Source organism: Parus major, chromosome 10, assembly GCF_001522545.3.
Source record: "Parus major isolate Abel chromosome 10, Parus_major1.1, whole genome shotgun sequence".
NCBI classification, from domain to species: domain Eukaryota; kingdom Metazoa; phylum Chordata; class Aves; order Passeriformes; family Paridae; genus Parus; species Parus major.
This window is the reverse complement of record NC_031779.1, coordinates 9,876,628-9,902,017: the sequence shown is the minus strand read 5'-3', so window position 1 is coordinate 9,902,017 and position 25,390 is coordinate 9,876,628. Positions and strand designations below refer to the sequence as shown.

The 25,390-nt window shown below is 37.8% G+C and overlaps 1 protein-coding gene across 2 annotated transcripts in view; it reads right to left on the bottom strand.

Annotated features, from left to right (window-relative positions):
- The window catches only part of GALK2 (galactokinase 2), a 48,270-nt gene that overhangs the window by 9,075 nt on the left and 13,805 nt on the right, over window positions 1–25,390 (bottom strand). For both annotated transcript variants that reach the window (XM_015638639.3, XM_015638638.3), the window contains exons 6-8: window positions 13,576–13,674; window positions 10,705–10,857; window positions 5,664–5,874 (exon numbers count right to left, since the gene is read on the bottom strand). In XM_015638639.3, coding sequence (XP_015494125.1) covers window positions 5,664–5,874; window positions 10,705–10,857; window positions 13,576–13,674 — 463 coding nt within the window. The remainder of the gene's footprint in view (window positions 1–5,663; window positions 5,875–10,704; window positions 10,858–13,575; window positions 13,675–25,390) is intronic.

The following is a 25,390-nucleotide window of genomic DNA, read 5'->3' as shown; positions in this document are numbered from 1 at the left end:
AACCACTTCTGACACTTTCAGTAATCTACATTTGCAAATACATGTAGAAATCTTCCTTGAAAGACTGGAAATAAAATTAGGTCCAGTATGAAGTCTCTCGTGTTGTACACTCCAGGCAGCAACCCTTACAGACTAAAACTTCATCAGCACCTCTATAATGCCTTTTTATTTCTCCAGAGTATTTCACAACTGTAAATGCTCAAAATAGTGCTGAGACACAAGCAGTCTAAAATGAGACAGAAACATTTAACATAGCAATGTTCTTCTACTGCTGATATTGCTTCTGCTCCTATTTATTTTGTAATTCAATACAGCCTGCTACTGAGAAACGCTGTGCTGTTTGCCTTGTGAACAGGCCTTCTGAAAGCATTTCAAACTAGAACAGAAGTGAGAAAATTGAGTGCCCCCCAGAAACATGGACATGAGAGTATCACACAGGAAGAGCATATTTTGGTGTCTGATTTTGTTGCTGCTGGACTTAGTTGCACTGTGTTTTGCAAAGTGGAGCCTCAGTATTTTTGAACGCTGAAGAAAGGCAACTTGGCCTATTTTTAAGGATGGTTTCTCTTTAAATATTCTTTTCTTATGAGGCATTGTTTTAGAGCAAGGAGATTTCTAAATGTGCATTCGTTTAGGGAATATCTAAAGTTGCGTGAGAGATTGCCATAGCTCACACTCTCTTGTAAATCACCATTGAACAGTAGTAACCCAAAGAATGAACTGAAAACATGTCTGGTTTCAATTGTCGGGCCACAGACTTGCCAAAGGCTGTGATTGATTCGGAGACCACCCTTTGGTAGAGCAATGCTCTACTGGCCAGATTACCTTAAATTCTCTGGGGTTGTGTTGTGCTCGTCGTGTCAGGAATTGGAACCACAAAGGGTGCTTGGCTCTGGCTGCCAGCCAGGGGACCTGAGCTGTGTCCTGGGCAGTGCTGGCTCCTGGGAGAGCCCCTCTGTGGAAGGGGGAATTTGCTACCTTGACACAGCTTCCTCTGGTTGGGAACACGCTCCTTCCAGGCAGCACAGAGTGGCTGTGTGTTATCGTTTACCGAATTAGTACCGCTTAAAGGCTGGGATCTGGGCATTAGCTCTTGGTCTGTTACAGGCAGCATTTTATTTCAAAAAAATTATGTTTAAGAATTTTTGTTATAGCTTGCTTTTCTTCTCAGGCAAATTATCTTCAGGACAGCAAACAGCTTGGTACTCTCTAAGCCTTATTCTAAAATAATGAAATTATTCACGTATTTTCATCTTTCAACACCAAATGCCTCTGATAATACAGAAACCTTCTTCTATCTCTTCTGTTTGAATGGGTAGTCCAAACCAACCCTCTCTACCTAACTGAAGATAGAGTACAGATGATATTTCTAGAAGTCATATCTATATTGGAATCTGTTTGCAACATCACAGCTTGTATATTGGCTCCACTGATTTCCTAAGCCATGCTCTGTCATGGTTAAAAGAAACAAAACCAGAGGGCCCACACCTGATTAGTTTATATCTGAGCCAAGGCTGGAGTACTCTGAAAGAGGAAAAGCTGAAGTCCTCAAAGAAACCCTTGCAGGATTGCACACAACTGGGTTACCTGGTCTCATCCTCTGTGGTGCTCCAAGGAGAGCATAAAAAGCAGAGTTTGGGGAACTAATGCCAGATTCCCAAAAGCATGTGGATCCTTAAATCTCCTATAATGTATGGAATTAGGTAATTAATTAGACTAAAAATGTAAATATACTTTCCTAATCCACTCAACTATAGTATAGGCCGGGTTTCTCCCACTTCAATTTATGCAGAGGATTTGTCAGGTCACCCACGAACAGGTAAATTCAGTTCATTTACAAACCACCAAATTCCCCTGAAAGAATGGTGCCATTTTCCAGGGCACTAACAGACAGTACCACAGCAAGAATCTTCCAAGTTGATGTGACCCAGCAGACTAATGTAAATGAAAGCTTGTCCAAAATCCATATAAAATCCCTTAACAGACAAAAAAAAAATCTGGGCTATTAGTCCCAAATAATTGTGGGTTAACTAAATATAACAGAAATGTTTATTGTAGATTTTCAACTGTATGGTCATATTTTTAATTTTAGCTTTAGAAAAATTGTGCAAACCTGTCTAGTCCATTTAAAGGATTTTTTTTTTCTGTATAAGTAAATGTTGTGGCTTCTCAGCAACTCGTATTATTTGTTACAACTTCAACTTCAGCAGATTCCTTTCTTTAGAGGCTTCCTGTACAATTCTATCTGACCTTTAGCTAAAGACCAGCCTCTCCAGGCTATATATTTTTTTCTTCTAGTTGCTTTGGCAGCTTCTAAAGATACATTTCACTGTAGATTAATGAGCTACACATGGCTGATGGGACTGTTAGAAATTTACAACCGGAAAAACTCACGGACACGCAGTTGTGTAGGGGACAGTTTCTAGCACCATTACTCACATGGAATAGTACCCTTCTCTGTTAGGCATCCTGCTGATTGAACATGATGAGGGTGAAGGTTTCTGGCTCGTAATGTATATAAGAAAATGCTGCCAGATGGCTTTAATTTGAGCCAGATTGTGAACCCCCTACTTGAAGTGGGGAACAGTTACTCTACTGGGACTGCTCATGTAACTGTTTGCAATCTGGCTTTCTGAAAATAAACCAGGGGACGAGTCATCGCTGGATTCGGTGACACATTCAGCAGACACCTGTTTTGAGATTATGGTAACTACTGGTTTAAAGTGATTTTTCCTCCAGAGGAACAGCGGCATTACAAGGCTTTTGCAACTAATCTAGACACTAGTGCCCGTGCCTAACCTGTGGCACACCCCAAAAGCCTCCATCCTCCAGGTATGGGATCTGCCTGGAGCAGCCACATCTCTGTTTCTGTGGTATATCCCCAAATTCTCCATGACATGGATCAGGGCAAGGCTGAACCAGGCACCTGAACCCTTAAACTGGGATGTGCTTTGAGGTCTATCCGTTTGGAGGTGTAACTTCTGGTCATGCAGGGCATCTACTGATGCACAGAGAGAGCTTTCTGAACCCCAGAGCCACCTGACAACACTTGAGGCCCCCTCACCTACAGCCACCAGTGCAGGGAGTGTGGAAACAGCTCCTCAGATCACCATCAACGCCCATGAACGGCTGTTCAAGCAGCACTTGCGGAACTTGCAGCACAGATTTAGAATTCTCTTTCCAGGCAACAAATAGGAGTTAAACAGCCAAATCCATGCAGCAAATGGATGCCTGCTCCTCCCATGGTGATTTCATTCTCAGGTTTAAATGTCAGAATTAGATTACAATTTTTTGTATGAAAAGGAAAAATGGGCTTAAAAAATATCTCATTTAAGAAGAAAAAACATTTCATGGTTAAAGGAATATACTGGTTTACAGGAGAATAAGCTTCGCCCTTTTGTGGCGAAGCTTATAAATACTTAATGTCCCACAATCACCACACACTATGTGTTCTGTGAAGCACTCGAGTCCAAGCCAAAATTATGGCACAGTGCACCTTAGAAAGCAATAAATATTATTTTTCTAGAGATGTTCAGAAGCCACAAGTGCAATCCATGTGTAAACATTTGCAAGGGAGCTTTAAACTCAGGATTTGGAGTTGACCAAAGAACAACTGCAAGAAGTTCAGAGAGGCTTTATGCACCATCTGTACTTCTCCAAACATGGGGAATGAATGGGCTGTACAGTGGGGAACTGCAGAAATCCTTGAATAGTTGCTGTAAAGGGATGCAAAGTTGCTGTGGGCTTCCAGACCTGGCCTGGAACTTGACCAAGGCCAGTCCTTTGAGACATGGAGTTTTTATCTGGTCATGCTTAAATACTGATAAAACTTAATGTAAGTATACAGGACTGTCACTGGAAGAGTAGAGGAGGCAAAGCTGGACTTACAGCTAACCGAGAATGTACAGAGCCCTTTTAGATCCTTAAACATGAGATACAATGCCAGTACAAAACAATATTTGTAACGATCCCTGGGCATGGAAAGATCCCCTAAATGTTATGGTTTGTTCTGCATGTGGAACAAAGAAATTCAATTGATGCTCTGAAATTCACTGCAGAGGTTACTTACTTAACACTATGTTTTCTCTCTCACATGAAGAAGCCAGGCATTGTCATTAAAAAGAGTGGGAAAGTAGTGGGGAAGTAAGAAAAATCTTTTCTTCAGACAGCCTCTGCTGTTCCAAAGCCAACATAACATGTAATTTGTATAGTGTGTAAGAAACCCAGCAGATTTGGATTCTGTCTGTGTCTGTCTTGTTTCTTCTGCATAAGTTTTACAGAAATCTGTTATTTAATTTTGTATTGTACACGCAAAAAGGCTTTCAGCATAATCCTTTTTAATTGGTCTTATCAAATGAAATCACGGTCATGCAAGTTTAAGAGATTTTGTTCAGCAAACATCTGCAAATAGTATTCAGAGCTACAGTATAAAATTTCCTTTGAGTTTCTTCTATGGCTTTTATGTCTAAATTTTTCATCTAGACTTCGTTTTTTGAAAAAAAATCAAGATAACCTGTATAAACAACTCAATTTTGCAGAACTGTAGAATTTTGTTTTATAAACCAGGTATAAGGAGTATAAACATCTGTAAGTTAATAGTCTTGCATTGCTTCATGAAGGGGAAAGTGCAGGGACAGTGTAAGATTTACAACCTTGCAGTTTCCCAGGAAAGTGCTGTAGAGTGCATTTACATGGTTCATATCTTCCTCATGTACAGACAGTACAAAGTTATCAAAACTCTTTCTATGGAGATAAAGAGCTGGCTTAAGATATCTTATTCCATCCTGGTATCTTCTGGCAGTGAAATTAGACAATAAGATAGTCTAATACTGTCTGATAAAAGATTCAGGACCTGGTCCTTGGTCAATATATAAAATTTACAATCACTCCAGATGGACAGATTATTTAAGTAAATGTCAGTATAGACAGATATGTTACAGATCTGTGTACATCCAATGTACACATTCCTGAAAGCAGTCATGGGAAGGACTGACAAGGATGTAATATGGCTCCAAAAGAGTACAGGTATTAGTGCTACAGAATGGAAACAAGGAAGAAAGATTCTATGTAGTTCTTACAGAAAGATTCTGATCTCAATTGGAATGAAAGCAAATTGAATCATAAATTCTCTATTATTTGGTATTATTAGCAACCCTACTATATGCATCCAGGATCCATTTCATGTGTGACAATGCTCATGATTGCGTGGTATAATCCTAAACAATAATACATGGGAAATGCTTTAGATACTTAATTGTTCATCTTCCCCAACATCTTCCTAAAAGAAAAAGAAATAGTAGTAGTGACAGGAACTTTCTCAGGAAAGACCAAGATAACTTGCTGCCCAGTGCCCGTTTTAGGAAGTGAACGTGTATTTATCAGTTAAGAACAGAAGCACAAGCCCATCCATGCTGGTCTTAAACACCAGTTAAGTGATCTATTATTTCCATCATTTTATAAACAGTTCAAACAAAATCAAAGTTTGCTCTATTTTAAATTAAAATAATGAAAATATCAATTGATTATGGTATTCTTTCACTTCCCAACCAAAACTCCAGCCAAGCATTCTGGCAAGACTTCCACTTGCACTACTTATTAATGCATAAAATTTTTATATAATACAAACATTGTACAGTAAACCCCATCATTTCATATATGCTCACCATCTTGCATGTTTTGACTAAGGATCTGAGAGCGGAGCTCCTCCAGGCTAATTCCCAGGCATTTACAAATTTCCTCTGTGCTGTAAGGCTCAGGATGTAATACCTCCTCGACAATGGTCAGCATTTCCTCTAGGCTAACTCCTAGCTTGGTTTGCACATCATGGAGTCTCAACATTTTTCTCCACTCCAAGCCTTTTGACTTTGAGAGAAGCTAAAATTAAAAAAAAAAAAAAGAAAACAGAAAAATATTGTGCTTTCCTGTTTAAAACTATTAGTTGTTCGTAAGTATAAGACCCATTTTCTTTTTTCACTTAATTGAGAACCATCACAGCATACTCTCTATCAGCACAGAGAAGTCAATACTTATATTTATTATTAAAGGTCTGTGAATGACAGATATTCTCTCAAATCAGATACTGTCTGTAAAAGCCCTACTGGCATTATTTGTGTGGTATAAGATCAGTGATTTATCCTCTTCCATGGACTTTGTTACTTCAAGCACTTACTAACCTTTTACAATCCCATCTGGACAACTGTTTATACAAGTGCTATCTATGATGTTGTAACACTGAAAGTCCTTAAAAAGTCTATTTCCATACTATTAGTATTTGCTCTAACATTTCAGTTTGACATTTCCAGTACACTCCTGGAATTTTATGATGAACATTTCAGGTTGTCATTACAACCTTTTTTCGTAATATGAAAAATATGAAAGTGGTCAAAAGATTTGTGAGGAGAATAACCATAACCTTTTTCAATCTCTGGAGTTTTAAGTGAAATTTAAGTACCTTCTTTAACATCCAATTTAAAGGAACTTTTGAACCTTTACAGGAATGGTACACTGTTGGTCTGAATCTGTTCCGTTCCTACATGGCTGCTGTGATATTCATTAGTTATATATGCATCTGTTTTCCCCACTCCTGGAAATGATACCATGCTTTGTGTATCTTTGTAATGCTTTGGCAGTTGACAGTTCAACACACCAGAATCTTGAAAGGCAGAATGTCCAACAGGCTTTTCTCTGGAAGGCTGAAATATCTGTTGATGTTTTCATGTGTCTAATGAAAGTGGTAAAGCAGCATTCCTCATAAGGTAAAATATTTTCATGTTATGAATTATAGAAGAATAGTCAGTGATCATTGACATACTACCTGTAATTTCAACAGATTACAAAGTAAAACAAGTAAAGATTAGCAGGTACACACCAATATCATTTTACTGTGTTCATAAGCACATAGTGTATCTCTAGTGCTGCACCGTTTAAATTGAATTTAAAACTTCTAGATCCAGCTGTATGTCTGGAAAGAGTTTAAACCAGAAAGACTAGGGAATGAAATCCTTTTTCTATACAAATCAGAAGTCAAACCTTTTATGAACAAGGCCAAGATTTCACCCAGTGTATTCTTTTCAATAAGCACCAGTTTGGACTGAGATTGATTTGAAATAATTTGTCTTCATTCAGCTAAGCCATTTAATTTTCTGGGTTAAAAAAGTCATGGGATTTACATACATGCCTGAGAAGTAGTTGCTTTGTTTTGTGCAAAGTTACACATGAAATTTAAGCAGATCTGCTGCCCAGCTATCTGGTGTAGATTCTCACTCTCCTCAAACAGTGCTTTTTTTGCAGGGGCTCTTCCAGTTTTGCTTTTTTGCAGTATCTAAAAATTAACTACTTTTGGTGCCATCTAGTGACTTTCTGAGATTTATGTGAGGCTCAGCAGAGCAAAACAAACAAAATCCTAATCCTATAACTTTGCTGCCATTTAAAACACAGTTTTATATGTTCAGTGGTAGAAAAAGAAGCAGAACTGTTTAGTGCCTAATGCAGAAATCAATGTGAAAATTTTTTTTCTGTAAGAGACTGGTTAAGTCACTTCTGGCCTCCTTTTCAAAGGCTCCGAGTACCTAGAATTCTACAGCCTTTATGTAATCTGCATTTTAGCTTACTTACTGGTAAGTTAGAAGAAAAATTACTGCTTCATTTTAAAAATGCTGTATGTTGGTACATATAGATCTTCTTCAAGGTGCTAAATGAATGGAAATTATTTTCCTCATGCTTTAGTCCCAATATTCAGCATCCCCTGGATTTTATTATGAGAAATTAAACATAATTTACAAACAATAATATTCTATAAGGCAACAAAATTTTTTCTACTTCCTTTTATAATAAATAATCCCCTGCAGAAATAGGCCACATGCATTGTCACATCTGTTCCCATTTCTGTACTTCAAGGGAGATGCTGTGTTTCAGGCAAGCCTTAGACTACACTGGGGTTTTACAGGTCAAATGTTCCAAATGGAAACTGACCCTGTTGGGCCAGCGGGCACAGCTTTGCTGGAAAGATCTATCCTGCTTATAGCAAAGTTTTGATTCTGGGAAAAATATTATGGGCAAACAGAAATGGTTTTTGAAAACAGTCTAGCTGCAGCAGCTTGAATTGTAATGGACATGGAACAGAAATGGGAAAAAAAATTTCCATTTCTTTAATGTACAAAAACTAATCCTAATACTTATCCCAGCTGGATATTTTCTTGATGATCTCTAACTAGATGGATTAAAGATATGGACATCAAGCAGCTGGCTCTTAACTGCCAGGATATAGAATCTCTGGGCTTTATTGTTCTTTATTGTTCAACACAGCCACACAGGAGAACTGTAAGTAACTGAGAGGAAAACATACTTGGTAAGTGATGGGACAAATATAAATACAAGAAAGTCTGACTAGGAATAAATCCAGGAATACTTTTATAGCAACATCACCTCCTTACACGTAACCTTTCTGTAATGCCATTGGAGCATCTGTGCCCAGGAGCTGATGGTGGCTCTGCAGCTGCAGACACTGCTGGCCCCACACCACACTGAGGGCGAAGCAGGGGGAGTGTGGCGTTCCCAGCCCGCTCCGTGCAGCCGGGGAGAGCGCGCAACGAGGGACAGGTCAGATCCCCACGGAACTGGGAGTGCTCTGCACAACAGAAACGTCTTTAAACTCACTCTAACAGAGTGCAGGAGAGCACTCAGAGGCTGCTACAAGAATAGAGAAAGGGAAAGAAAAAGGCAAAAGAATGATTCTATAGAGGGAAGGTAAAGAAACAGAACCTAAGAAAGGTAATTTGCCAGGATGATCAAGAACTCACTTGCTGTAGGACAGACTGATACCAAAATCCTCTATACTAATGCTAGCAGGGATATGTTCTGTTGGAATCTTTACCTACATAGTAAAGCAGTACGAAATTCTAGAATTACCTAAAGCAGAAAAGGGGAAAAAAAAGCCTGTCCTAAGGCACTTACGATGAGAACTTCTTTTAAAGCATTATTGCAAGGCCCAGCACATTAGTTCATAGTTCCATTAGCTTAATGGTGCTTAGAAGACTTCCCTGTTTCCACTTACATACCTGCCCTCCTTCACCCCACTGTGACCTCTTCCTAAAGACAGTCTTTTCCTGGCTCAATGTATTTTTATAGTGTGTGCAGCTTTCCATCTGGGTAGCATATGTTCAAAAACAGACAGGTGTATGTTGTTAGTCTCTTTACAATCAAGCATCTGCTAAAAGTACATTTTTAGAGATTGCATCATAGCTAACAGGAATGTGAAAAAAAAACCTTTCCTTACTACCTCTTCAGTTTACTGTACAGGACTAATAATTTAAAGCAATTAAGAAAATTTGATTCAATTCACAAAGTCTGATATGTGGAACAGTAACTTCAAAAGCTCTCACAGCTTAACACACTCATTGTACAGTGCCTTTTAGAATAGATGATATGTGAAGGCTCTCTATTCCTTATGAAAAAAAACAAAAGAATTTACAAAAGAAACTTCTTTTAAAAACATATATTTTGTCAATTAGCAACCCTAAATTAGACTTTTATCAGTTAATACAGAACTAACAAATAGGCAGGTCCTTATCTTCATTTTCTTAATGGCTTAAAAACTTTCTTATTAACTTCACAGACAACAGCTTTAACTGTGGTCATTGGGACTATTCCTTTTATACTTGAGTTTAAAGCCCATTTAAAAAGTCATCTGAAATTTAGCTTCCCTCCTCAAAAATATCTCAGCACATTATTCTATAATACATTTTTTCAGTGTCTAATCAGATCTTCAACTATTTTTTTAGCACTAACTAAAACTTGTAAGAAGTTGGTTTTTTATGGAATCATGATGCAAACAGATATTCAAAGTACTTTTGACTATTGCTCAGATATTGATCTCACATTCTGTGGCAAGGAGTTCCACACTGCATTTTTCAAAGCTTTCTCCTAGACTTTGTGACCCACATTCTGTTCTTTCCCAGAGCATCATATGTTGGGCACAACTGCAGTGAATCTTTAAGTTTACTCGTCATTTAATCTTATCAAAGAAAAAGTACTGTCTTCCCATAAAAAAATCAAATCAAACCCTATATCTATACACTCATGAACATACAAAATCCAGAACTAAGCAGAACTAATTGAACTCCCCTGTTCAATTTCCATACATTTTAGAGTTAATTTCAAACTGTAAATTGGCAGTGCAAGTTAAATGTTGGGGATTAATTCAAGCCTGTTTTTAAACTTTACACTGACATACATGCTGCTAATCAGCATTTCTAATATTACTCCCAGGCCTTCAACTACTAAATTGGATGTTCTCTAAATCCTAGAAAATACACATCTATTGCCATATATACATAAAAACATGTGACCCTACTGTTTGCTTACCATTATTTGTCATTATTCAGATTTAACAGAAACAGTCTATCTTATTAACTGGGAATATTTTTTTTCTGAAAAATAGACTTATTTCCTCCACTGAAGTAAAATAAAAATAAATCTAATAGAACTAAATCACATAATCTTCTATATAAGGACACAGTCCTTGCACTTCCATTAAGCCTGGCAGGACATCTGCTCTTGCAGATGAAAAGTGTCTGGTTCTAGAAAGAAAAATTGTACTAAGAGTAGCACCTAGCCAGGTGTTAAAGACACAGCTAGTCAGAAGTGGAAAAAAAGCACATATTTAGATGAAGGTTTCATTAGAGTTTGACATAAGCCATGCATTACCTTTGTAGCCAGCCGACACTCCATTACCCTAATATTGTAATGAGAAGTTGCTGCTTTATTCATTTCAACACAACTGTTAGCAATAACAAACGTTGCTCCACTTGGAAGTCTAACATCAGTTGCCCTCAGTGGACTGAACTCTATCAACTTGGCCTATTGAAAGAAAAATGAATGGTTAGTTTTAATTTACTACTAGGTAACAGTGCACTTAGTTCTATAAATCAAATGCAAATTTCCATGTTTTTTCTCTTGAAAATCCAGGGACAGTTAAGGAAAGAAAACTGACATGAAACAGCAAGAAAAGAGGTTTAACCTCATTGGTCAAGTTACACATACATTTCAAGCCTTTCCCTGTAGCTGGATTTTAAAATGTTTCCATTAAGTCTTTGGGTTTTTTCAGCATTTTACAGAACCCCACCCAACCTATTTTTCTTGCCTGTTTAAGACAACAGTTTCACTTTGATCTGCAGAGAAGTACCAGGCCTGGCTGAAGCTAATGTGCATGCCACTAGAAACAAGGGGCTTTGCATTCCCTGCCCCTTCATCAATGTCCATCTCCCCCTCAGTCTTCTGATTCTTCACTACAGCGAGATTAGTTCACTGAGGTACAGTATGGTAGCAACATTTTAGGACTGATTTGAGGCACTGATCATGGTACATACAGACAATCAAACCAAGAAACTAAATAGAACTGTTAAGAATGTAGTTACTGTTTCCTGCTTTCTGACATAAGAGACTGCATTGCCTCACATATGCTTACATGAGCTGCGTAAGATGTTCCCAACATTTGTGACCTTTTCATGGAATAAGTTAGGCATCCATTAATTAAATAATTCAGGATGTAATGTAATCAAGAGATTAAATTCACATCTGGTTTTTCACTGGGATAAGTTGTAAATCATGTGCCCTACTTTGGCTTCTTAGAATAGACTGTAACTGTGCAAGCAGGGGCGTCTTATGGATTTTGGCATTGTTCACCCCCAGAGAGTCCCTTGAGCAGCTAGAGTGCTAAATAAACAATGACAAATCCACTTGTACATTATGTACAGCATGTGTCTTACTCCCTGCCATTGAGATTCTGGACCCCATCACAGAATTACTATCAAGACAGACAGACTTGCTTACATTTAAATCTACCCTGTAATCTGCTACATTAGACCAGAATGTATCACTAAGCTGGTCTAGTGTCCTGATTCTGACAGTAGCCATAAATGGCTATTTAGGGGGAATATAAAAATAGAACACATATACAAAGCAATCTTTTCTTGGGGTATGTTTTTCCAGACTCCCATAAGCAAAGATTACAATAGTTGTACTTACACTGGAAGAAACATCTGACTATTATGTCAAATACCTACATATATTTTAACACTCTATTAGTATATTCACAAAGGTCTTTTTTGAATCCTTTTAAAAATTCTGCCTTCCATAATGTATGGTATTTCTCAGTTTAACAATGAATGTTTTGGAAAAAAAATCCAAACTTCCTTGTTTGTTTTTTACAAGCTGCTTGCTAATGTCATTGTGTTTCTCTTAGTTCTTCAGTTATGAAAAACATTGAATCCTCCATTTACCTTCTCTTTACTTGTTTAGGGAATTGGCAAACTTCAAAGTATCAGCCTCAAAGCTTTTTGTTTTTCAAGCTGAAATGTTTGAAATTATTCAGTCAATGGCCATATTTTTAAAAAAATAGCTTTGATAAACCTCAGTGTCCTTTACTGTACTTTTCTTGTTTTTAAAATATAGGAGGCTAGAGCTGCATTCAGCTGCAAGTACACTGAAGCAAGGATCTTTTCTGGTTTGTTCACAATTTATTTTCTCATCTGTTCTAACATTTTCTTTGTCTTTTTGGTCACAACTGCTATATATCAGAAAAGCTTCCATTTACTTAAGCATCTCTGTGTATGGCAGGAAAATACGCGGCTTCCTTCTTTCATTATTCATGTAGCTGTGTTTATACTAACAGTATAAACATGAAGGAAAGGTGTAGAGTAGGTACAGGTGATGTGAAATTGAAAATACATGTGTCTCATGATGGCATTAAATGTTTGTGTAATTCTAGGAAATAGTTTTATTTTCTGTGTAAGCTCATCTAAGACATGTCATTAAGGAACAAAAGCTGTAGAGATATAATGCCACAATCATAAGGAAAGTAAAGATTCTTATGAAACACTACATTAATTCCAATGACAGGTCTGAGGTTTGAACAGTTGCAGTCCTGTGCACCTTCTGGGATAGCAGATGAACCTCACTGTAAATTCCACTGCAGGCACTCATGCATAACTTGGCAGGTCCTGTTTATCACAGCCAGTTCACCTTCTGTCACCACGTTTAAGACTGCTAAATGCCTTCTACATCAAAATCCAGCCACAGAATTGTCTGGAATTAGCAAAACTGGTGAAAAAAAAAGTCTCTATTGTCTTTGTAACTGAACCTGGCAAAACTTCCTAGAACTGTTTGGTTATAAGAAGTTTCAAGAAAGCATTTTTGTAATAATTATCCCATTTGCAGTGAATACAAGACATGCCGACCATTCAGATTTCATTATATGGGAAACATTCTAAGTTCAGCATGAATTAGTCAAATAGTGAAACCTGGTGCTCTTCTAGAGTACATCTTTCCCCACATCTTTTCCTTCCTCCTTGCCATTTCTGCTTTTCCTCATCATATTCATTCAAACTTGTCATACTCAATTGTACCTGAGTTTATAAATTTAATTCCCGGTTCATTTGTACCAATGGTGTTTGCACTGCTTAAAAAGGTATTCCAGTTTTTTATCTTCTTTCTCTTCTAGATACCAATGAAGGTTGTTTTTTTTTCTTACATAAATTAATATTACATTGTTAGTTTAGATTACAAAGGTGCACATACAGTTCCTTCTTCTGCCAGAAAAGAGATTGACTGGTCCATTCCTCCGCCTTCTGTGCCAATATAACGTTCGCTCTTTGTGCAGATTTCTGCAAGTTCCACCTGAAAACATAAGAACCTTCAGCCACAGTTAAGGATGATAATTTTTTCTGTTTACATATTAATTAGTGAGAAAACAAAGGAAACAATGTCAGTGTTCTTAAACTATTATCTCTTACACATCAAATAACATAAGCTGCTATCAACCAGGATGCCACATGGCCCCTTTTCCCTTTTGTTCTGAAGCAAAAATGAACCAACTACTCAGCCTCCAGAGGACCCACCATAGCCAAATGCTTTTCAGAGTATCCTTGTTTAGACATTTAACTCTTGCAGCTGTCCTCCTCCCACCTTCCTTATGCACTTCAAATCCTACCATCCCAATAGCTAATGTTTTGTTAATTAGATGAATCCATCTACATGTGAATCTCAGCTTAGCAAAAAATTGCAAGTTATTACTCCATATTGTTTCAATGTACTGACTCCATAATCAGAAATTACTCCAAAACTGTTTCTCACTGCAGATATTGAAGTCAGTGATGCCTGTCATGTCTCCTTGAGATACTGTACTCTGTTTATCTGAACTAATTCATACCTATGTGTGATATGCATTCCTTTGTGACATTTTAGGCATATCTTTGTGCATTGTAATACCTGCAGGTCAGAGGATACTATGGGAGGGTAGAATTTCAGTGTCGTAACTGTCAAAAATAATAATTAACAGTAAATTATTCAGCTATCAGGCCAAGTCAAAACAAAACACAAGAGAAACCTTGGAAAATGGTCAAAGAACACAGAGTAGTCAAAAAGAAGTGGGTCAAAAGGAAAGTATTTGTGTCCACCTATTATGACCCCTACCAGTTTGTTTTTCTAAGCACAAGGTAACCACAGGGAAGATGAGAAGAGAACTTTAGAAAAGCCACAGGCCGTTTTCCAGTCCAGTGGCAAAGTCAGATTGAGATTCCACAGTCAGGATGTAGCATTACAGGACTGAAACAAGCTAAGCAGCAAGACAGGGACACTAGCCAGCACACAGCTGTAAAAGGCAGCAGATAGGGGCAGTAAATCACAATGCTGAGAGGTATGTGCAGGGTGCCTGCCTGCTTGCTTGCTCAAGTCCTGTAATGGCCCCACTGACACAGCTGTAAAATTGGTGCTTAGATGAGTGTAATCAGGCTGAACTGCTTGCAAATGCACTAACAACCAATTTACTCAGCTCACAATGCACTTGTGGCCAATAAGTCTTAGGCTGATAAGCAGAAGTTATCAAAAACATTAACAAAGTTACTCTAAAACTATGCAGAGTATATCTCTTTGAATCAAACATAAGAGGTAAACGCCCTCTTACAAGAAAAAGACCATTAATGAGAGAACATTGAAAGTACAATCAGTAAAAATACTCTCCTTTCCGGCACTGCCTTTCCTTTGTGTATTTTAAAGATGAGCTGAAATAATGTTTCTTTTATTTTTTTGAGAAACTACAGAAACTGCATGCATTTCAGTGCTCTTTCTTCTTGACAAAAAACATTTCCCAGGTTCATGATAATTCATTTTTCCTCCCTGTCCCACGTCACTTAAGTCCCATTTCTAGATTGAACCTCAGATCTCTTCATCCCATCAATGAAAGTTTAACATCTAGTTACTGTATCTCCCTACTCCACTATGAGCTGGAAATAATTCTGAATGAAATGCTAATGAAAGTTATGATGCTTTTTTCCCATTTAATGATAAAATTCTCAGCAACAGCTCCACAGAAAATAACAAACCTCCACACACAGCAGTCTCTAGATGCTCACTCCTTTCTACATAGGAAGATGTGCCTATTTACAAACAACTGTTGCTGTGACAAGGGAATGCCTGCACGTCTCAGCCAGTTCTGCTGAACCTGCCTTTTGTCCCTCTGAGAACTCAGCAATACCACATCCCTAATTTTTGTTGCCACTGGCAGGAGCTTTCAGACTGGAGCTTATGAGTATTACTCACTGGATGAGAAGACCATGCTGGCAGACGGGCCATGCGCACTCAAGTAGAAGCTGCGGTTGTGCAAACCTGGGCTGAAGTACAGCTCCTGAGGTACTCAAAACATAAATCCCATTCCTGGGCACAGCTGCCTGAGGTATTACTTCATCTGCAACTGCCAGATAAAGCTTGGCAAAGTCAGAAATTAGGCATTTCACTCTTCACTTAGTCTGGCTGCATCTCTATCTCCACATACACATCAGCTACCACTTGATTGCCTAAATTGTTTAGACTTTATGAGCCTAGGCTTATTAAGTAAGTATCAGGAGAAGTCTTGCAGAGGAGGAATGTTAACCATTAGGACAGTGCCACTCCCCTGTCCCTTTACAAGGTCTGGTGAACTGTGCCTGGTTGAGCGCCGGGCCTCGCTCGGTCCCGGCTCTCCTGCTGTCCTGCTGCGTATGCTGGGCAAGCAGCGCTGCTCCAGCTTGAGCAACTTGTGTTTTGAAACTTAGCAAGGATTGGCAGGACCACCAAGTAGTAACTGGCAAGGGTTGCAAAGAACCCTGTCCACAAGACAGCCCAAGGCATCCCTGAAATATTATTTGGTTTCTAATTTAAACGGGTCCTTGCTGACACAGGCTGGCCTTTAATACTAGGATGAGAAGCATGTGAATGGAGAGGAAATTGTCATCTGTATAGAGAGTAGTTTCTACTTACTATTGAGACAAATGAGAAAATGTTTGCCTTTTTGCTAAAATGAGTGAAAGGGCAAAGTTTCATTGGAAACTAATGTGAAGACTAAACTGGAGAGTCTTGTGTACATATTTGATACTTGGAAATGTCATATGACTGAAGCAGTGAACGGAATTTCAGGAGGTCTGGGCTCAATTTCTAGCTCCACATTAAGTTTCTTGTGAGTCAGGGAAAGTCACTTTAATTCATCATGGCTCCATTTCCTCAGTAAAATGAGGAGTATTTTCCCCCTCTTTCTAATTAGTAATTGCTACTTGGGATTCTTACATGATAATGCTATAAATATGCATGACTTCATTACTAGAAAGTGAAAAAACCCACATTTTACTACACAAGTTCTTAGAGTTTAGGCTTCCACAGAAAATATCTCTAAGGGAAAAGGCCTGTGAGAACCATGTAATAATAAAAGGAAATAGCTTTTGCCTATCTTAGAGAAATGCCTTGTTTCCATTTAACTTGCAACACTCTGAAGCTCTTTAGGACAGGAACTGTTCGGATCATCTGCTATTTATATCTTTTCAGTGTATGTCTGACATGTGAAAATACAGAGCTTCTCAGATACCAGATTTCACTGCACAGTTTGGCAACATCTCAAATGTCTGTCTGAACAATACCTGGGCACAGAATGCCTTCCTTCTGGATGCACTGCAAAGACTACTTCCTGCAAAGTAACTTTGAGCATTCTCACAGTCACATTTAGGGGGACTGCACTCCAGGCAGCACAGCATCACCTGTCAGGCTGGTACCTACCAGAGGGGGCCTGACACTCCTTGGTAGACTTCCAGATACAATTGTTATGTATATAAAATAATATTAGCCCTATTGAGTTCTGCACAAGTGCTAGAACAGGCTTTCTCACTGAACTTGGTGAAGGCACTTATTTGTTCTTCATGAAGCACCATGTGAAATACAGAGAACGAATAAACCCCATCTGCACATAGACTCCACTTGCATCCCACACATTCTGATTCATATGAGAGATCACTTTGAGCCAGCCACAAAACATAGCTTGTTCTATGCACCCAAGACTCATTAGCATGCTTTTCCATCCCTAAAGCAGTATTTCAAAAATACTAGTAAATCACAATTTAAATCTTCATAGAATTTTACATAGTTTACTTTAAAAGCATTCCTATAAGGCTGCTGTTATCTTCAACTTAGAGACAGCACAGATACTTAAATGATTTGTTCAAAGTCATGTGAGTCAGTCACAAAGCTGAAATGAGAATTCAAAAATCTCCCTATTTCTAGCGTTGTGGCTTATTCCTGTAAAGAGTTGTAAGGAATATAGTCCTAGGGAAACAGTTGCAGGGTAGATTTAAAATCTTATTCATATGATGGTAATGAAAAGTCTAACAGAAATATATTAAAATCATAGTTGAAATGGGTCTGAATAGTAGCATTATGACTCTACTAAAAACTATTTGGATATATTAAAAATTTCCTTAGCTCACCTATTGTGAGGTGTACATATGTTACTGCCCTCTGAATTTCTGTACTATTGTTTCAGGAAGCTGTTCCAACAGGACTAACTAGACCAGGTGAACTGTAACTATGGTGGAGACAGTAAGTCCTCAGCAGTCATCTACACTGTTAAACAAGCAAAGTGATATATTTAGCATAGTAATTCAAAAAAGCTCAAACATCGGGAGATGTTTCCTTTGATCTCACTCCCCCAAAAAAAACCCAAAGAACCCAGCAATCTAGCCATAAAGGGAAGTGCATATAATCACAGAATCCCAGAATATCCTGATGTGGAAGGAACCCCCAAGAATCTTCAAATCCCTCCCCTGGCCCTGCCCAGGACAAGCCCCAGAATCCCATCATGTGCCTGAGCACGCGCCCATAAGCAAGTAAGGGATTGTTAGCTAGATAAAATTTATTAAAAGGCTTGAGTCAGAATAAAATATAGAACATATGAAGATAAATCAGCCTCTGTGGATCAAACCAATACCACTTCTAGTCCTATATCTTGTAACTGAAAGTGGGCTCTTAGTATGGACCAGAGGCCAAGTAAGGATCTTATTTCCCCAGGACTTTATATTTTGATAGGGAGTTCCCTAGGCTGAATGTCAGTTCTGCACCCTTGGTTACCAACAATAGATTTCTTACATGTGGATTTATCCAGACACCCTTTTAACTCATACATAATTTTAACAGGTAGATCATCCAGGAACAAGGACTGCTACACCTTGTCAGTTGAAGAACTGTCTCCTTTTGATTATTAATGTGTATCTGACCAGCTTTATTTCATACCAGCTGGATCTAAACACTTGAGGGGGCAACAAACAATTGATTCCCATCCACTAGATCAATTACATTCATCATGTGATGGATCTCTGACCCTTCCTCCTTTAAGTGATTTTTTCCAGAGTCCTAACACACTTTTATGGTGGTCATTCTGTACCTTTAATCATTCCATGTGGCTTTTTCCTAAATCTTTATCAGTTTAACTATCTTGGTTGGTAAGAAAGGAGAAAGACAGACTTAACAGGGTTTCTTAGACACCTTAGAGAAAATATCACTGTATCATTTGCAATTTTAATGTGACAAATGAGCCACATAAAATGAGTGTTAATTAGTGTTAACATAAGCACACTGTAATGCAACCTCAAGCAGTTCAGCACTACTATTCCACCTCTTTCCCTGAGATTGGTGTACTGGAGTCATTAGGAGCGATTATGTGACCACATCTGCCCCTCCTGTGCCAAGTCCCTTTGTTTAAACCTGGCAGTGACAGAGCTGAAGCAAACTGTTCCCTTCTGCTGACTGTAGTGAGGTCAGGGAGTGGGGTAGGTGGAATGGGAACTAAAAATACCTGAAGTTATTCTAGCAATACCCCGAGCTGCTTTACACACTGGCTTTGTTCAGCCTCTGAACACGGGGGAGGGATGAGCGTAACATGACAGCAGCAGTAGCTGGCAGGTGAGTAAAACCTTGAAGTCTCCCTGGTGATCTGTCAAGAAACACGGAATACTGCAGCTTTTGAATGCCAGACCAAATACCATCCATGCAAACACTACTTTTATAGCTGTTGGCAAGTACACGTGCCAGGTTGGCTGCGCTTCCATGGGAGATGTTTAGAATCAATGAGTTTCATGAGAGATTAACATTGGGGTTTTTTGCTGTTTGTCCAATAAGAAAAGATACAACACAATAAATTAGAATATCCATAATTAAAACAATATAAAGCCACATCACTAGAAGATTCTCAGTACATGCAATTCACTAACAAACAATTAAGCATTAAGAAATTTATGTAAATTAATTACCTAAGGAAGCTGCTGTCAGGTTTTAGACAGTGTTAGTTGGAGCACTAGGAAATATCTAAAACAGTCTTCAAAATGTATTTTTTAGGCTGTTGGTTTGTGAAGCTTAATTCTGAAGTCTGTCCAGAATGTATCCTACTGCAGAAGGTAACACCCCTTTGTCTAGCAGGCAACTGCCCCCCTTGTGCAGACCTAGGCCAGCTTTTGATCTAAGACTCTACTAACTACTCCTGCTTTTTGTTTGAAACAATTTAAGGTTCTCCCTGATAAGGAGCAAGTCAATCTTGAGTTACAAAGAAAGAAATTACTACCACTTAAATCTGTTTTATCTTTGAGTCACGAGATTTTCTATCCAGCATGCAGAAAGTCTAATCTGGGAAATCATATCAGTGGAGATATAATTTAGTCTGACAAAGATTTTTTATTATTAGTTGCCTTATGTGTAGTTACTCTAGATGGAGAGATTTCTTGTAATAAGAACTCATCAGTAGCTCTGCATCATGTTACCTTGTTTTGGATTTTTAATGGAAAAAGTGAGTTTTCAGTAAAATGATACTTTTCACTAATATGTGCTTTTCTCTACTTATGTTTCAATATGGAACACCTCAAATTCAGGTTTAGATTTCCAGCTGAGTCTTTCTGGCCTTTCAAGTCAAAGAATTGATAAATTATAACCCACCCCATACAGCTCACTGGATTCTCTGTTGCCCCATCATTTATTTTACTTTCTATGAGTTTGATTTTAGTGATAATGAGCATGAAGACCTAAGTGTTGAAAAGTATTTAGATATCCTATGAATAAGGAAAGTGAACAGATGATCACTTAATTATAAAAAAACCCCTAAAAATAGAAAACTAAATAATTATCTGAGTGAGGACAGATATAGGAATTTCACATTTAGTAGTCCTCTTGCTCACAAAGAGGCCAAGGGCCAACAGCTCTGATTGTCACTCATGCAATAATGGATCTGGACAGAGTGTAAACTGTGACAGAATTTGTCCCTATATAACTGTCACTGTTAATATGTTCCAAACCAGTGATCAATCCCTTTCAATCTCACACAGCCCTTCAAAGAAGTAAACTTGTGTAAGAGTAAACCCCTTAAAAGAGTAAGAAAATTAGTGAGTAGGAGACAGGCAAATATTTGTTAGTAAAACAGAATTAGTGTTGCTTAGTATTTTTTTGGAACAGCTCACCCTACATTACACAGAAACTTGATATACACAAATCCAGAATGACAGCAGCCAAAATAAAGCAATCTTCTCAGTAAAATGATAGTATTAAATTACATCTGCCTCAGTGTTTTAATGTAGTTCATTTTGGCCCAAGTGTGCTAGGTTTTCTATACACTACAGTGTAGTAGTAATGGTAACTGATCTTTAAAGTAACTCAGTTTTCTTCTCATTTTTAATTTTATTGTTTGTGAATGGAAGCTCCATGAAGAGAATGAATTAGTTAATGCAAGTTATTTTTAGCACTCTTATTTTCAGTGCTCCAGAATTCTCTTCAGCATGCAAATTTAAGTAACTGGAGTATTTAAATATCAATTCAGTCAAAAGTGCTGTTGCATATATTTACTCCCTCAATGGAAATGGAGTAATGGTCCCCCAATGAACATTCCTTACCTTCATTTTGGCAAACTAATCTGAGAAGTCACTCAGACTGTTGCTTTCCTTTACAACAAATAATGTTGGTAATTTAATAGCAAATGTAGTGTAGATTTTCTATTAAATTCTACAGAGTTTGGTTTACAATACACAAGACTGAAAAGTCAGAAGAAACATTTATAGATAAAGATGAGTGTTTTAAAGTAAGAAGGAAACATTCTCCATCATATAACATATTTCAACTCTAGTCAGACTGTCATTTTTTTTTTCCCAATCTGTGCATGTTTTTATATATGTGCATATAGGTATAAAAATAATTTCTGAAATATAAGGTACTATGTTTCATTTAGTAAGGTATAAAATTATGCCCAAATTTTTGAGGTTATTTTACCCCCAGGAATGCCTTTTTTTTTCTAATATCTCATCTTGACTAGGAATAGGTTGCTGAAAGTTACCATCTGCTTCCAGTTTGCACATAAAATCCCAATTAGCTGAACTTCATCTATGTTTTGCAAGGTAATTATGCTTACTTTTTTCCCAAATGGGAATATATTTGTCAGATAGTATCTGGATGTCCTCATAAGCACAGCAATCTTAGCAATCTTAGCTTGACTTGTCTGCCCCCTAACATGCTCAAATAGAAGGTTATCAATTTGGTTGATGAGAGATTATGGCCTTTGATTACCACAGCTCTAAAGTACTCTGTTCTCCCTTGATTACAAACACCCAGCCAAGCTTAACAAGAGCCCTGTTTTTTCAATTCCACGGGGAGAAAAGAACTGTAGCATTTCTCTGTATTAATAATACTTAAAAATACAATATCTATGTGCCATTTGTTGTGTAAACAATTTGGTTTCTCATATAATTAACCTGAGCATGCATCTATCAAAGACTATTTATAGATCAATAAAATAAATTATAAAAAGAAATACTTTTTAAACAAAATGAAATAAATTAAAATTCAATCCTAAGGAGTATTATCAGCACAAGTTACTAATTTCAAAGTCATACTATCAGTATGGATAAAATCACAGGTTTTCTTGCCAGACAGCTATGGATTAGGAGTGGTAAAGGGTTCAACTCAAGTACTTTCCTTATTTTATAGAGGCTTCAGAAACAAAGTAGAAAGTATTCCAGATGGCATACCTATTCTCCCATTGAACCCAGTGACACTAGCAGATATAGTAACTGTTGAAATATTGTTTAAAAATGTTTAACACCCACACTCAAATTCATATGAATTTTGGGAAAAATGAAATGAATGGACACTGTGCCATTACTGATTAGATTTAGGTCTTCTATTTATTCTGTCTGTCTTAGCTTTTTCTCAGTCTAGAGAAAGCCAAATATGAATCCCCTTCCTAAGCTCAATATTTCACATTTAATTAGATAAACCCTATTCACTTTTGATCTCTTCTTCCCAATAAGTATGTGCACAGCTACCCAGCCTTGAGTAACAGAAAAAAAATGTCGAGGTGGCTGAACAGGCCTTACTTTCACAAAAATCTAACATTTGGACAACACTATCATCACACCTTTCAAGTAAATCTAGTTACTCAGTCCTAAGTGATTTTCTGTACTCATTAATTCCTACCATGAAACACAAAGCTGGGACACTTTAGAACATTATTATGTTTCCTTTACAAAAAGTATCATCTCCTGATGAAAAGTTATACAAAAGATTGATTTTGTAACAGTGAAATAAAAATCACTTTAAAATCAAGAGCTACCACTACTGAGCATTACTGCTGTTTGAGAGATGCCAACACGGCCTTAGATTGGTATCCTGTTTGGAGGAGAAAAATGGATTCTTTTTAAAGATCACATTCTACATTTTCCATCTTGTTATTTGAATGCTATTGCACTGCTGCAACTGGTTAGCACTGCACATCTGGCTGAATTGTCTTGAACTGGTATTTTCCCTAACTATTGTGTATGTGTACGATGGGTTTTTTAAAAAAATATTGTATGCTCACTGAAACAATGCCCTATTGCAGACTGCTACAGACAATTAGTGAGAGCATGTTTTTTTCTGATTTTGTTTTCAATGTCAAAAAAAGTGCTATTTTTAAAATTAGCCACCATGAAATTCTAGCCATGCTTTTACAATGTTTTTTTAATTTTGTGGAGTTTTGGCTCTTAATTTTCTGGGACCAAACCTCACACTGGAAGTGTTATCTCATAAAAGCTCTAAATTTCAATGACTTTTACTCTACAGCAACTATTCTAAACTTACATTTATCAGGCAAAAGAGCGTATAACTAAAATATTCTCATAAAAATAGTTTCACAGAAACAAAACAGATAAATGTTCCATTCAGTAAAAGGTCATTTTTTCATAACTTTGGCTACAGAAGCCCTACGATTCAGCCAAATTTCATTCCAAAGCCAAAAGTTTCCTGTCTTCCTGCTACAAACCATCATACTGAGATTTTGCAAAGTCCATCAGACTAGTGAGGAGAAAAAAGTCAATCTTTTTCTCATAAAATTACCATCATAACCAAATATTGTTACTTATAAATAGTACAGTTTACAACTTTCACAACTATAAAGCCTTTGGAAAAAAAAAGATGGATGGGAGGGGTAAAGTGATACTTCTTATTTAAAATAAACAAACACATAAATATCCAAAGCCTTAAAAATGCACAGTTCTGATTAGCTTTCTAGTGGAAAGGATCTGGAAAGCCCCTACTTGTGCTCAGCTAAGAATTTCCCTGCCATGGGGGAGCTCCCTGCTGACACAGAGCCAGCAGGACTGGATCCTGCACAGATTCCATTTGACACTAGCACAGGATGCATTAGGAGCTGGCAAGAAGAGCCCAGAGCACGTTTTATACTTCTGAGGACTCACATGTCTAGATTGCTCTAATTTATACTCAGACTAGCCCTGCCTTATACAAGGCAATTCTGCAAGGCTAAGCATAAATCCAGTGCAACAGAGACTCTGAATTTAGCTACGTATAAGAAGTCTCCAATGCTAAATCATAAATTAGCCAAAAGCACTGAATGAGTTTTTAGTGTCCTGTAAGATCTGGGGACTCAAAAAGCCTGGACAAAAGCAATCAGTCTTCAGAGCTGTCACCCTCTCTCCTAGCCATGACACAAGGTCCCTTGGTCTATGCAAGCATATAAAACCTTTGATATGTTCTTAACTGCTCCTATGGTGGCTATTGAGAAGTCTCATCTGTACATTAATTGCTCATTTTTCATCACAAGTCCAAAATATCTGGCTGCAGACAGCAGGGTTTCCTGACAAAAATGTGCAATTGTGTCTCTTGTGTTTGTCCAACTGTATTTCAGACACAAGCTTAACTTTCAGCACATTTTTCAACTAGCAAGAAGAGGATTGAATAGGACACATGAGGAGAAGAAAAGACATTCATTGGAGTCTCTGTCTTCCTTCTGTTCTTCTATAATTTTCTATGAAAATGACAGAGTTTTGCACCTTTCTTTACAATAAGTCTGGCATAATGCCGGCCAGTACTCCCAAGCCACGTGTAAATTCAGCTCAAGATACACGCCGTATCATTTATTCTCCGAAGAACACTGTGCAGAATTGGAATAATGAAAACCTGGCTTCTGGTTTTCCAGATACAGATTTTTACTACCTAGTAAATTTTGGACTTTCTAACCTCTGTCAATTTTATGATTGTGCAGATACCAAATTTCTGAACACGTGCACTCCTGTGATTTGGATCATTTGTTCCCAAGCTTCGCTCTTGAGGGTGACCACCATCAGAGATGGTGCTGACCTGTGGTAGGACCATCTATGCAAAACCAGAAGCTTCTTGTCAGGCCAGGTACACATTCTGTCACCTCTAACCCTTTAACTGCAGTCTCATTCATCCGAGAAGGATCCTCAATTCCATGTTTTCATCTACCACTGCTCTACACATCTCACCTCCCAAACCAGAGCCTCTCTTACAGTATCCAACCCCTTACTGACCTTTGATCAACACCAACGCAAGTCCGCGTGACAGTAACTGTAGCCACATCCTCCTACATAAAAAGCTTCCTCCCTCACCAACCTCTTTCTGCCTGAGCAATGTGGGACTGTGCAATCACTGCTGAGAGCACTCCTGCAACTGCAGCTTCATTGAGAAGTAAATCTCAACAAAACCTTCTGTTTTGTGGATCTGTTCACCTTACGGCTCAGAGAAGTTCTTGTTAAAAGCAGAGTTAACAGCT